The sequence below is a fragment of the Dipodomys ordii genome, unplaced genomic scaffold, assembly GCF_000151885.1.
Source record: "Dipodomys ordii isolate 6190 unplaced genomic scaffold, Dord_2.0 Scaffold209, whole genome shotgun sequence".
Taxonomy (NCBI): Eukaryota; Metazoa; Chordata; class Mammalia; order Rodentia; family Heteromyidae; genus Dipodomys; species Dipodomys ordii.
Window position 1 is genome coordinate 808,044 of NW_012267425.1, and position 13,991 is coordinate 822,034.

The 13,991-nt window shown below is 48.6% G+C and overlaps 2 protein-coding genes across 6 annotated transcripts in view; one reads left to right on the plus strand and one right to left on the minus strand.

Moving 5' to 3' along the window:
* Positions 1-3,527, minus strand: part of Ikbkg (inhibitor of kappa light polypeptide gene enhancer in B-cells, kinase gamma) — a 26,165-nt gene extending 22,638 nt beyond the window's left edge. For all 5 annotated transcript variants that reach the window (XM_013035371.1, XM_013035369.1, XM_013035372.1 and 2 more), the window contains exon 1: positions 3,412-3,527. The gene's annotated coding sequence lies outside the window, so the exon portion shown is untranslated. The remainder of the gene's footprint in view (positions 1-3,411) is intronic.
* Positions 3,528-4,021: 494 nt separating this feature from the next.
* G6pd (glucose-6-phosphate dehydrogenase) overlaps positions 4,022-13,991 on the plus strand; it is a 24,020-nt gene continuing 14,050 nt past the window's right edge. Inside the window, exons 1-2 of the mRNA XM_013035366.1 lie at positions 4,022-4,311; positions 4,964-5,091. Coding sequence (XP_012890820.1) covers positions 4,230-4,311; positions 4,964-5,091 — 210 coding nt within the window. The 5' untranslated portion in view covers positions 4,022-4,229. The remainder of the gene's footprint in view (positions 4,312-4,963; positions 5,092-13,991) is intronic.

Here is a 13,991-nt window from a genome sequence, read left to right on the forward strand (position 1 = left end):
GAGAGAGAGAGAGAGAGAGAGAGAGAGAGAGAGAGAGAGAACAGAAGGAAATATACAGCTGAAGAGATCCTATGAAGAAGAAATGTGGCCTTGTTATACTGATTTTATTAGACTTCCAACCTCCAGAATTGTTAGAGATTAAATTTCCATTTGTTTAAGCTACCAAACTTGTAGTCATTCCTTACAGCAAGCACAAACTCATACACTTAGAAAGAAGGCTTCAAGAAGACTACACTGCATCTGAAGTATGTTCTCTTGGGACGGGGGTGTTCTTGTGTCCAACAAGTGTGAAGGAATGTGAAAGTAGGAGCTGAGTGTCAGTCTGGGAAAGCAGAGCAGGGACAAGCTGAGCTGTTTATGTTCACTTGTGATCTACATGCAGACCGCACAGGTCAGTGGCAGCTCAAGGGAAAGGCTGATCCAAATGTAAACTTCCAGAATCAGGCCTGGAGTAAATGAGACTAATTTACAATTGAGTGAACTAAACTTGGCCATTTTGCCTATTAGCCCTGCTAGTGTCCCACTGAATCCCCCATAGACCCATCTGCAGCCCTTGACCCAGCTGATCCTTCTCACTCCCTTCGTGCACTTCTTTCCTTTGGCTTCCACAACAACCCAGTCCCCCGATGTCCCTCCTATCTCACAGACTGATTCTACTCAGGCTCTTTTACTGGGTCCATCTCTCCCCTAATTATATTTACTCCTATAGTTTTATCCAGTGTGATGGCTTGAGCCCCAATCTTAATACTCATCCTACCCCAAAACAGACTTCTTTCCTGAATTTCAGACTTACGTATCAAACTCAATGCCTACTTAGATAACTAGTAGTCTGAGACCTTCTTAGGGCTGGGGGGAGGGGGTTTGGAACTCAGTGGTAGAGTATTTGCCAAGCATAGATCAGCACTGAAAAAAGCTATTCTGAAACTACTAACAGTCCCCCAAATCCAGCTCCACCAAGTCTCCTTTATTATCAGCTGAAAACAAAACCATTCTCTAGTTACAAGGACTAAATACTTGGGAGGTCTTCTTCACCTCCTTCCCTCCATCTCTCAATCTCTCCCTCTCCCTCCTTCCCTCTCTCTCTTCCGCTTGCTTTCTCTCTCTCCCTCCCTCTCCCCCTTCCCTTTCTCACTCCTCTTCCACCTTCCCTCTCTCCCACCCCCCACCCCTCTCTCCATCAGGAAATGCTGTAGCATTAACTATTTCGGTACTGCATTTGAGAGAGACGTATACAGAAATAGTGTGAAAATAAGAGAAGAACTCTAATGCAGTATACTTTAAGAGAAATGAAAATATGAATGCTCAAAGCAGCATTACTGTCAAGGCAGCCAAAGAATGGAAACAACTAAAATGTCCAAAAACTGATGAGTAAATAAAATCTAGTACAACCACATACAACATGAACATACCTTCCAGACACTATGCTGAGAAAGAAACAAGTCACAAAGGGCCACATATTGTATGATCACACTTCTAAGAAATGTACAAAATAGCCAGGCACTGATGGCTCACACAGGTAATCCTAGCTAATCAGGAGGCTGAGAATGGAGGGTCACTATTCAAATATAACACAGTCAGGAAAGTCTTTCCTCTAATAAACCACTAAAAAGCTGGAAGTAGAGGTGTGGCTCAAGTGGCAGTCCTGTGCAAAAAAAAAGGAACGGGAAGGGGAAGGGAGAAAGAAAGGAAAGGAAAAGAAAGAAATCCAGTTGAGGAAGGAAGGAAGGACATTTAGAGGGATGATAACTGAAATGATGCAAGAGTTTTGGAGGCGTGATGAAAATTTTCTAGGATTAGTCCTGATAGTTGCATCTCCCTGTGAATGTACTAAAAATAATTGATTTGTATACTTAAAACAGGTGAATTGTGTGATATATAAATTGAAAAAGCTATCAAAAAAACTATTTTGAAGACAATGAGAAGAGTATCAGGGGTATAAATTAAACAAAATTAGTCATGAGTTGATAACTGTTAAAGACAGGAAAGGGATACATGGTATTTACTTATACTAACCTTTCTATTTTTGTGCATTTTTGTAGTAGTAGAAATTGAATCTAGAATGCTCAACAAGTGCTCAACTACATAAGCCACATCCCCAGCCCGTATTATGTGCAATTTTAATTTTTTAATACTAAAATGCTCTTGGGCCTGGCACCGGGGCTCATGCCTGTAATCCCAGCTACTTGGGAAATTGAGATCAAAAGGATCACATTTCTTGGCCAGCATAGGATAAAAGGAACCCATCTGAACAAATAATCCAAGCATGGTGTTATTTACCTATGGTCTCAGCTACATGGGAGTGTGTAAATAGGAAGACTGAGGTCTAAGGACAATCCGGAAAACTGTTTCCAAAAAATAACAAAGCAAAAAAGGGCTGGAGGTGTAACTCAAATGGCAGACCAGAGCATCCAAATAGCAAACATCTGATAAAGCTTACAACATAATCATCTTCTACATGGATTCCTGTGTAAGTTCCCAACAGGTCACCCTGCTGCTACCCTTTTGCCTTAGTCAGTTGTCCCACTGCAGCCAAAATATCAACCTAATTCAGATTATATACATTTTCACCCACAAATCCTATCATAGCTCCCCACTTCTCAAAAGCTACAGTCCCTAGAACAGCCAAAAGGGCTCTATACCATCCGGTCCCCTATTCCTTCCTCTCCAACCATTCTGCCCTCACTCCAACCATAGTGTTCTGCTGTCAGTTTCTAGAATATGCCAGAATGATCCATTCACTCTCAGGTCGCAAATAAATGATGTGAGGGAAGGCAGATAATTGTTTAACAAAATAAGGTGAGGGTCCTGATTTAAGCTATGCATCTGTTATTAACTGACATGTTGGTTGCTAACCTCTTTTTACAAGTCCTTAAAGATAATTTTAAAAAGACGCTTAGCTTTTGAGGCCTTTGAAGACCTCAAGAGCACTCAAATGTGATGAAAAGCCAGGCACGATCATTCATTCGTTAGCACACCTGCACTCAGGAGACTGAAGCAGAAAAATCTTGAGTTTGAGGCCAGCCTGAGCTACATAGTGAGACCCTGTCTTGAAAGAAGGAAGAAGAGAGAGAGAGGAAAAGAAAAGAAACTGGAGGTGTGACTGAAATGGTAGAGCGCCAACCTTGATGGAAAAAAGCCAAGCAAGAGCGGGAGGCCCCGAGTTTTATACAGACACGAGTAGATGGGGACGGGAGAAGAGGAGGCAGAAGAAGAGGAGGGGTCTGATGAGTGGGAAATCTAAGAGTTCTAGAAGAGTTCACGCACCAGGGGTAGGGTCACAAGCTAAAGCGGTAGCGGCGAAATCAGTGCCCACTCTCTGGGTCCCGACGCCGTCCGCTTGAGCAGTATGGGGCAGAAATTGGCTGGACTTGGGACCCGCCGGTAGAACCCTGTCTTGGGAGAAGACCACACCTGTCGGCAGCGTCGGTCGAACGTGAAGAGGGTAGGAGCGGCGGCCTGTCAGGTCCTAGGGCCCCTGAGCTCCGAGAAAGTCCAAACGCGGAGGTCGCCCTTCCCTTCTCCGCTGTGGAAACCCCCGCTTCCGGATTCCGGTGTCGTAATCGTGGGATCCGGAAGTAAAACATGCACGCCCTGACCCGTGAAGCACAGACTAGCGGCGAGAACTACAAGACTACTACGATGCCGCACCCTCCTCCAGAGGGAAGCCCGGGGCAGCCACTCTCGGCTGGCCAGCAGGGCGCTCTCCACTGACAAACACCACCCTCTACCTCTTCGGACGTCTCCACCTACATAGTCCCTAGCGTCAGGCAGCAGCATCCTGCCACTGCGTGATCCGTCCCGGCCAAGGAGCCAAACCAGGTTGCAGAAGGCACCGCCCACAAGGCACGGGGGAGGCGTGGCCCAATGTTGGCGGAAGTGGGGCCCTCCGAGAGGGGCGCGCGCTCGGCCGCTAGGGGGCTGGCGGGAATACTGGACCATAGGGTGAGGCCAGGGTGTCAATGGTTACTCGAGAAACTGCCCGCTGCTGAGCTCTCTCCCTCAACCCGTCGTAATCGCGGGGCAGCAGAAGGCGGGACAGTAGGCGGCGGGAGGGCTAGCGGGCGGCGCAGGTGCCGGTGGGGCTGCGCATATTGTGCAAGAGGCTGTCCTGGGATGCGCGCGCACCTGCCCCAGTCCCGCCCACTTTCGTGGTGTGGACCGAGGACCCGCCCCACGCGCCTCTCCTGAGGCGGGTCAGCTCAGTCTAAGCGCCCGCCCTCACGCATTAAATGAGCCGGCGGGCCGGAGCCCCCGGAAACAGCCGTGCACTCCGGGGTGGTGAGCGACGCGATCAGCAGCAACCAGTCGCAGGTAACGGGGCATCGCACCGGCGGAGGAGCGTGCTGCGGCCTGGTGCACTGCACGTTTCTCTGACAACAGGCTATTTTGCCATGGTTGGGAATGGAGCAGAATCGAGAGGGTCTTAACCCATCCCTTTGTACCTCACACCTTTCCCATGGGGCCCATGAGGATGAGATCCTGAAAAGAGAGATGTGCTAGGATTCCCACCCACTCCACCCCCCTTGCTAGCTAGGCAGGAGTAGCGCTAAAGCTGAACTTCATCATCTGCTCCTATCCTAAATGCTGCAGTTCATTGTGGAGTTTCCGGCAGAGTCCAGAGTTAGATGGTCCTGCGCATGAAGTGCGATGCCCTTGCAGGATTTTGTCCAGCCATCCACAATCGACACTTTACCAGACACGCACTTAATACTTTTAAGTAATTCTGTAATGTGCGCCCCGAACGAAGGCAGCGTGGAGAGTGTGGCTGGAGCCCAAGAAGCCACAGTTTCTAATCCTCCAACCCTCCTCCCCCACCCCCACCCCATTCCTGGCGATCCCCAGCGAGTGATTTCCGAGATCAATCATCTGCCAGTTGAGAGCCCCAAGGACTTCCTCGAGGAGGCCGACTTCCCAGTGCTCTTCTGTGTTCCTCTGCCTTGTCAACGAGCCTTTCTTCCACCAGAGAGCACCATGGAGAAGCAGGTGGCCCTGAGCCGGACCCAGGTGTGTGGAATCCTGCGGGAAGAGCTGTACCAGGGCAATGCATTCCACCAGACTGATACACACATATTTATCATCATGGGTGCATCGGTGAGTCTCCCCCAGGCCCTAAATCTGAAAAGTCTGGCTTTGAATGTAGCACTATGCAAGAGACTTCCCACTCAGTACCTCAGCCTTCCCAGCCGATTTTGTGCAGTTATTACCCCAGCACTGCCTGGGATGTGGGTAGGTGGGAAGCATTTCTGAAATCTGTGCCCAATCTATTGACTATAGACCAGACTCCTAGAGCTGCCGGTCCTAAGGGAACTAAGGGACTTTTTCCTGGTCAATGGGGAAAACTGAGAGGTAAAAGGGATTGCTGTTCATTCTGTATTGTCTCCAAACCTGCTTTTACCTTCACAAATGGCACCATCAGTTTCACAGGCAGGCAGGACCTGAGCTCTGTTCTCTGCCTGTCTACCTTTAACTGTATGAAATTCCCTGGGGATGAACACTGAAACTTTCTTCAAACACCTCCCCTTTGCCACATCTTCTGAAATCTCCTGAGGAGCTTCACTCAATCCACCTCTTCACAATTGTTCAGCTGACACAATTGTCATTTTGTTCTGATAAGAAAGACCAAAAAGACCATCTCTGCAAAGGCAGAAATGTAGCAGTTGATGGTACATGACAAAGCCAGGAGGGTGACATTAGTAGAGTTTGGGACCCAGACTAGATCACCCTCCTTTGTGTGCTTGAGGTAGAAACACAAGTGCAGAGTCTGATGAGACTGGGCAGTTTCAATCATACTTTCCTTTTTTGAATGGGTGCTGTTACTCGGGCTGGATTAGGGCGTTGGGCTCTCACTTGGCTTTTTCACTCAAGGCTGCTTCTCTGCCATTGAGCCACATCTCCACTTCTTGATTTTTACTGGTTAATTGGAGATAAAAGTCTCACAGACTTTTCTACCCCGGGCTGTCTTTGATCCACAATCCTCAGATCTTAGCCTCCTAAGTTTCTAGGATTAGGCATGGGCTACCAGGGCCCAGCTTGCTTGCTTTCCTTTTTAACTTGGGAAGTGCCCAAGAATTTGCTAATCTATCTTCACAATTAATTAATTGTGACTTTTTTTGAGGTGCTGGGCTTTGAACTCATGGCCTTATACTTGTAAGCAAATGAATCTCTCAGCCTTTTTTGCTTTATTTTTCAGATAGGTTCTCACCTGGGTCCAGCCTTGGACCATGGTCTTCCCACCTCTGCCTCCCACTAGCTAGAATTACAGGAGCATAAGAGTATGCCTGGTTTAGGGGTTTCTTTTCAGGGGGAAGGGGATTGGGAGGATTTTGTGTGTGCTAGTACTAGGGCTTGAACTCAGGACGTGGACACTGTCCCTTAACTGTTTTTGCTCAAGGCTCAAATTCTACCAGTTGAGCCACTGTTGCACTTCTGGCTTTTACTGATTAGTTGGAGGTAAGATTCTCATGGACTTTTCTGCCCAGGCTGGCTTCAAACCATGATCCTCAGATCTCCCCTCCTTCGTGGCTAGGATTACAAGCATGCCCCACCCGTGCCTGGCTCAGCTTGTTTTTTGAGATAAGATCTTGCTAACATTTTTTTCCCAGGCTGGCCTCAAACCTCTGTTCACTCATCTCTGCCTCTTTTGTATATGGGATTACAGACATGCACTACCAACCCAGCCTGATTATATAATCTTGAGCTTTTGCTCAAGAGCTAGAGAGCTCTTAAAAACCTGTGGCTCAGCACCTTCCACATTCTGACCCCCTCAATTCTTAAGAAACGGTATTTTTTATTAATATAGAATATGTCGCTCCTTTTACCAATCCTGCTCCCTGCCACCTTTGTATTCTGATCAGAACTGGGAAAAGAGAACTTAACCAAAAGAATGAGGAAGCAAGCAAGGAAGAAGGGCTCTGCTGCTAAGGGTGCTTCCTTTAAATCTTTAAAACTCTGAGACCCAAGGGAGGTACCCAGTCACAGCACATAGCAGGGGCAAGCTTGGCCTCAATCCTGATTGCTGCCTGGTCCCCTTTAAGGAGCTATAACTGTAGCAGCCACAAACTTTAGGACCTAGGAGTCTAACCTTCCGTCTAGGGAGGATAAAATAATGGAACAACTCCAAGCCCTCAACTCTTAAGACTCCTCATTGAGAGTATCCAAGTTTGTTGTGTGACCTGGAACAAACATTCTGACTTTATGTGAAGGGCAGTCTTTCACCTAGCAAACTAGGCTTTGCCCCAGGCTGATTGTGTGAGCTCTCACTGGCCTGGGTTTGGGTAACTATCATTGTAATCGGTAGGGTTCCCTTCCCCTTTGCTTTCCTCTGCTCTGGAAGTAAGAACCAGAGGGTTCCAGAGCAGAGATATGGGAAGTGCTCTGCTCTGGCCGAGGGGAGTGGGGGAAGGATGAGGATCTTCTGAAGAGCTCCATTGTTTGTTTCTCCCTCTCCCCCCACCCCCGCCAGAGGGGGCTGGACCAGAATGGATTCCTACTGCATGGGCAGCTCCCAGAGTTGCTCTGGCCTGATACCTCACTCAGTGCAGGAGGTAGGCAGAATACAGCTCTTCTGTAAAGCCAGTGAGTTCTCCAGTTGTTCATTCATTCAACATGTAGTGATCAAGTTTCAGTGACCTGTTTCTTTGTTGTTTTATTGTGTGCCAGTAGTGAGGTTTAAAATCAGGGCCTCATGCTCTTTATTATTTATTTTGTTGTTGTTGTTGTTGTTGTTGGTCATGGGGCTTGAACTCTGGGCTTGGGCGCTGTCCCTCAGATCTTCAGCTCGAGGTTGGATCTCTACCAGTTGTGCCACACTTCTACTTCCAGCTTTTTGGTGCTTAACTAGAGAAGACAGTGTTACAGGCTTTCCTGCCCAGGCTGGTTTCAAACTATGATCCTCAAACCTCAGCCTTCTGAGTAGCTAGGATTGCAGGTATAAGCCACGAGTCCCTGACTCAAATACCCCTTTCTGACTGTAGCAGCCACAATCCTCGTCCTCCTCATGGGACCACTGGGTAGTCAGGGACCAAAGGGGAGTAAGTAGACAATAAGAGATCAAAGGAGCACCTGGGACCAGCCATAAATGGCCCCCTGTGTCCCCAGCTCCTAGAACACACAGACTGCAAGAAGAGAGCGTGGAAATCAAAGCTGCAGTTGAAGGCTGAGAGGGCAAGTACCCAAAGCCCTAAGTCGAGAACGAGCTCACTATGGCCTAAAAACCAAAAGGAAGCTAGGAGCCAACAGGCCTGGAGCCTGAGCAAGCAGAACATCCTAGGGGCAAGCTGAACCCAAATGGCCATCCTTTGCCCCAGCTTCCTCCCTAGCTGCCTTGCCCAACCCTCACCCACACACCCAGCTTCCTTCCTGGGAACACCTGACCATGGTTCATGAAGTTACTCAATGAGCTTTGAGCCCCTTCAGGTTACCCCTGCTGTAGCTTCCCACCCTCACAGGAAGCGAGAAGAGGCATTTCCTGGCCCACCATGAAAGCTCTGGCCTTACAGACTGGTGTGGAGAAGGACCCAATCATAGCACCTAGCAAGGCTGGAGGGCGGCTCTTCCCGCCACTCAGGGCCAGGGAGGAGGTGAATTGTTCCACATCAGCGCATAAGCCCACTGCAGGGCCCTCATCCATCTGGGCCTCAGTTTTCCCATCTGTGCCCCGGGCACAGGAGGTACTCGGGGTCCATCCCACTGCTGGGGCGGTATGCAGAGTGGCCTGAAAACCCCAGGCTTTCCATTTTTTTTAGCTCATTTCAGGGCTGACTTCCATCTTATCCTGATAAGGTTCTTTGCTGTGTCATGATGATGTTGGCATTCTCCCAAAAGTATGGTGACTCACAGAGCCCCAGGGTGGAAGAGGAAGGGCCTTTTGAGTTAGTTTCTCATCCTCAGCTTGCTTCAGAAGCCATAAGTCAGCTAGCTGGCCTCCGCTACGATAGGTGCTCCAACCTTGGAGAGTTAACGTGGATCTGCAACCCACAACAACCATTGGGGGACAGGGTAGCCCACCCCTGCCAAGACTCCATCCAAAATCCCTTCCACCCAGATGAAAGGCAGCAGTGATTTAGGTTTAGGAAGTAAGAGGCTAAGGGAGCTGCCAGGGACCACAGGTAGGTGGTAGCCCTTGTCCCTTTGTCCTGGCCTCACCGGGCACTGGTGACAGCAGATCTTAATCCTGCCCCCTCTTTCTCCTAATCACCACATGTCCTTGGTAGATCCCATCCCTGCCTTGAGTAATGTGAGGGGGTGGCAAAGATGAAAGGCTTTCCACCAGTACTCTCCTTGGCCCTACTCCCACACATGGCATGGGTATATTTTACTTGTGCACATATCCCTCACTCCAGAGGACTGTAATAAGAGTCTTGCAGGCCAGCCTGGATGGCTGGGCCACCCCAACCTGAGGAGAGTAGCTGTTGCCCCCCTCCCCCTCCATCCTTGGTCCTACCTCGCCTGTCCCTTGGGTGACTTGGAGCCCAGCAGACTGTCGGTTGCAGGAACTGAGCTGAAACAAGGCAAGCAGGTTCTCTTGTTAATCCCAAAGGGAATGAGAACAAACAGCAACTGTGACTCAGCACACCAGTCCCTTGCTACCGGGCTGCCTGGAGTCTGCCCTGATTCCTCCCAATCTGCTGGAATTTGAGCATATGCAAACATTGCCTGCTTAGAGGTTTGGCCCCGCCGGGATTCCCATTGTTTTCTCTGGGTCTGGTTCCCAGCAAGCTGCCCCTTTCTGGAGTTTGTGAGGCCAGTACTGAGCCATGGGAGCATGCGCACTGAGAAGGTGACAGCCCTGTTGGGGGACTTCTAACACAGGGCTGGGGACTGTGTGAACTCGACCTTGACAGAAGCAAGGGAAACTATGTGATGGAAGAGAGCGCCAAAGAAGCTGCTCAGAGGGCCTGGCTGGCATGCTAGGATGTGCACATGGAGGAGGAGGCCAACAGTGCATCTGCACCATCTTCCTAAAGATAATCCCCCAAGGTGGGAGTACAGAGAGGCCATTGGGCCCAAGTTCCCATCAGTTCACATAGAAGGGAGCAGTTAACATAAGAGGCCACTCCAGAGTGCTCTGGAGATTTCCCACGAAGGAGCTCTTTAATAGCTCCCTCACCCGCCTTCCTCCAGCTGATCCGGTTATGTGATGTCTGGGTTGGTTGGTTGATTTGTTTGTTTATGGGTTGTGGTAGGGTGGGAACCGAGGGCCCTGCACATGCTAATCACACACCCTACCACTAAGCTGTGTCCCCAGGCCATCGCTTTCATGTCTTCATTGCTGTTAGAAGTAGGCTTTGCAAGCTGGGCACTGGTGGCTCACACCTATAATCCTAGCTACCCAAGAGGCTGAGATGTGAGGATTGAGGTTCAAAGCCAGCCCAGGCAAAAAAGTTCCTGAGACTCTTATCTTCAGTTAATCAGCAAGTGGAGGTGTGGAGTGGACTTGTGGCCCAAGTGGTAGAATGCCAGCTGTGAACACAAAAGCCAAGTAAGAGCATGGGGCCCTGAGTTCAAGTGAAAATGCTGGCACAAAAATAAATTAAAACAAGTTTGAAAAAAGAAAGAAGGGGCTGGGAAGGTGGCTCAGTGGTAGAGTGCTTGCCTTCCATGCATGAGGCTCTGGGTTCGATTCCTCAGCACCACATAATCAGAAAAAGTCGGAAGTGGGGCTGTGGCTCAGGTTGGTCTCAGTGCTGGTCTACAGCTGAAGAGCTGGGGGACAGCGCCCAGGCCTAGAGTTCAGGCCCTACAACCGAAATGGACTCATCAGTGTAGCCCCATTATTTCAGCATTTCTGTTGGTGGTACTAGGGATATGACCTGGCGCTTTATTTTATGTCAAGACAGGCTTTTATGAAGCAGTCTAGCCCCAAACTTTAAATCATCCTGCCTCAGCCTCCCAAGAAGCTAGGGTTACTCCATGTATTACCAGGCTTAGCTCGAACATTTTTGTAGTTTATATTTAAGACAATGTTACATCTTTGTCTTTGCCATCCCACCCCCCCTTTTTGCTGGTACTCTACCACTTAAGCCACAGTTTTACTTAGAGATTTTTTTTAGGTGGGGGGGAGTGGTTAGTTGGAAATATGGAGTCTCACAAACGTTCCTGCCTGCACTGGCTTCAAACCACAGTCCTCAGATCTCAGCCTCCTCATTATGGGCCTGAGCTACCAGCGCCTGGCCAATGTCTTCATTTTTAAAGGGCCAAATAGCATGGCTGGGTTGTGTATGCGACCACTTGAGATGGCAGTAAGTTGCCTTTGAGGCATTATGTCAAATGGGACAGCAGGTCACTTCACCTTCTGGGTGGCCTAGCACCTCCACACAGAACATTGGTTGGAGGCAGAAAGTGTCCTCTGGGCTCCCTTCTGAATTTGTTTGACCTCAGCCAAGTTCACACTGCCCAAACAGGCTCCATCTGAAAAGTTATCCCAAACATCTGGGAAAACAGGTTGGAAATACCTGTTAAATGTGTTGTTTTGCATTTTTTTTGCCTGTCCTGGGGCTTGAACTCAGGGCCTGGGCACTGTCCCTGATCCTCTTTTGCTGAAAGCTAGCACTCTACCACTTGAGCCACAGCACCACTTCCGGCTTTTTTCTTTTTGCTTATGTGGTGCTGAGGAATCGAATCCGGTGCTTCATGCATGCTAGGCAAGCACTCTACCACTGAGACACCTTCCCATGCCCCTGGATTTTTTTAAATCAGATACAGGTGAAGGAAAGATTTCTACAAATTACTTTTGTATGAATATTCAGGTCCTTAATTCCAGGAGTTGGTTTTCCAGTCCAAAGTGAGTTGAGATCCAGACTGGGCCACCGCCCTCATGTCTGCACCACACCCCTCCCCTCCTGGAGGGGCCCTGCTCTGGGGAGCATAGGCTCACACCCTGGCCCATCCCATCCCACGCTCTTAATTATAGGATCTAACATCAAAGGACAGACACCCTGCTCCATTTTCCTTCAAGAGTGTGCTGGCGATTCTGCCCCTTTTCCTTGTGGTTTCTTGAGTTACTAACAAAAAGCATGTTAGGCCCTTGCTGCTCAATTGAATGTACAGATTGGCTTGAAGCAGGGAGAGGGGTATTGTGATTCTTCTTGGAGGTCTTTAATGGAGTTGTATCACTTAATTATACATACACTGCTTTGCATGTATTTCTAAGGACTTAAGAATGTTTGTTCTTTTTTTTTTTGTTAGCCACAGGGTTTGAACTCAGGGCCTGGGTTCTGTCTGTGAGCTCTTTTGGCTCAAGGCTAATGCTCTACCACTTGAGCCCTAGCGCCACTTCCAGTTTTCTAGTAGTTAATTGGACATACATGTCTCAAGGATGCCAGGCACTGGTAGCTCAACGCCTAGAATTCTAGCTACTCAGGAGGCTGAGATCTGAGGATCATGGCTCAAAGCCAGCTAAAGTCCATAAGAGTTTTTATCTCCAATTAACCACCAAAAAGCCAGAAAGTGAGCTGTGGCTCAAGTGGGAGAGTGCTACCCTTGAGCACAAAAGTTCAGGTACAGTGCCCAGGACCAACACAAAGAAAAAGAGAGTCTCAGGCTTTCCTGCCTGAGCTAACTTTGAACCATGATGCTCAGATCTCAGCCGCCTCAGTAGCTATTATTATAGGTGTGAGCTACCAGCACCCTGCAGTATTGCTTTAAGTTGCTTTTTTTCCCCCTGACAACTGTTGCTAGTAAGTATGAAGGCAGCAGTGTTGTATCTACATTTTTTTATGTTTTATTGGAATACACATGGAAAAGAACACAGGCCATAAAGTACGGCTTGACAGCTTTCACCAACTTTGCACACCCATATAAGCTTCACCCACACCAAGAAACAGAACATTACTGCCTGTAGTCCCAGAATTTAGGAGGCATAGCAAGACCCTGTACATTGTCAGGCACTGGTGGCTCATGCCTGTAATCCTAGCTATTCAGGAGGCTGAGAACTGAGGGTCGAGATTCAAAGCCAGCTAGAGCAGGAAAGTCTGTGAGACTCTTATATCCACTTAACCATCAAAGAACCATAAGTGGAGCTGTGGCTCAAAGTGATAGAGCACTAGCCTTGAGCAAATGAGCTCAGGGACAGCACCCAGGCCTGAGGTCAAGCCCCAAAACCCACCAAAAAAAAAAAAAGAACATTATCTAAACCCAGTGGCACCTCCTTCGCTCAATGTTCCCCAAATGTAATTTCTGACCCCTTCCTCACCCCCACTCATTCTTTCTACTATCTTTTTTAGTACATATGGCATTTCATAAATAATAACTTTGCAATTGATAATCTAGGATATTTATGTCCCCCAGAATGTTCTTCTAATGGTTCCCCTCTGCTACAGGCAACCACTGATTTAATCTTTGTTGCTGTTGTAATTGTTACCCATTCTAGGCCTTGAAGCAAAATCACCAGTATTTGGCCACTTTGCGTAAATATATTTATGTGATTTGCCCATGTTGGGTGATTTTTATCACATTTCTCTGTGCTAGCCAGTAACCCTTTGTACAGATACACGGTATGTCCATTTACCTGCTGACTGATTTAAGCATTTTGCTTCCAGTATGGGAAAGTTTTGAATGAAGTGTGCGTGGGCATGTGTGCACAGATCTTTGGGAGGCCGGCTGCTTATTTCACAGAGCCATCACATAATGGGGTGGGGGAGAAGTTCCTGGCTTTTTTTTTTTTGGTTGGTTGGTCGTGGGGCTTGAACTCTGGGCTTGGGCGCTGTCCCTGCGCTCTTCAGCTCAAGGCGAACACTCTACCACTTGAGCCACAGCACCACTTCCGGTTTTCTAGTGGTTTATTGCAGATAAGAGTCTCACGGACTTTCCTGCCTGGGCTGGCTTTGAACCTCGATTCTCAGATCTCAGCCTCCTGAGTAGCTAGGATGACAGGCGTGAGCCCTGGCTTTTTTTTTTTGGGGGGGGGGTCCCGTCGTGGGGCCTGAACTCTGGCCTGGGCGCTGTCCCTCAGCTCTTCAGCTCAAGGCTAGCACTCTACCACTTGAGCCACA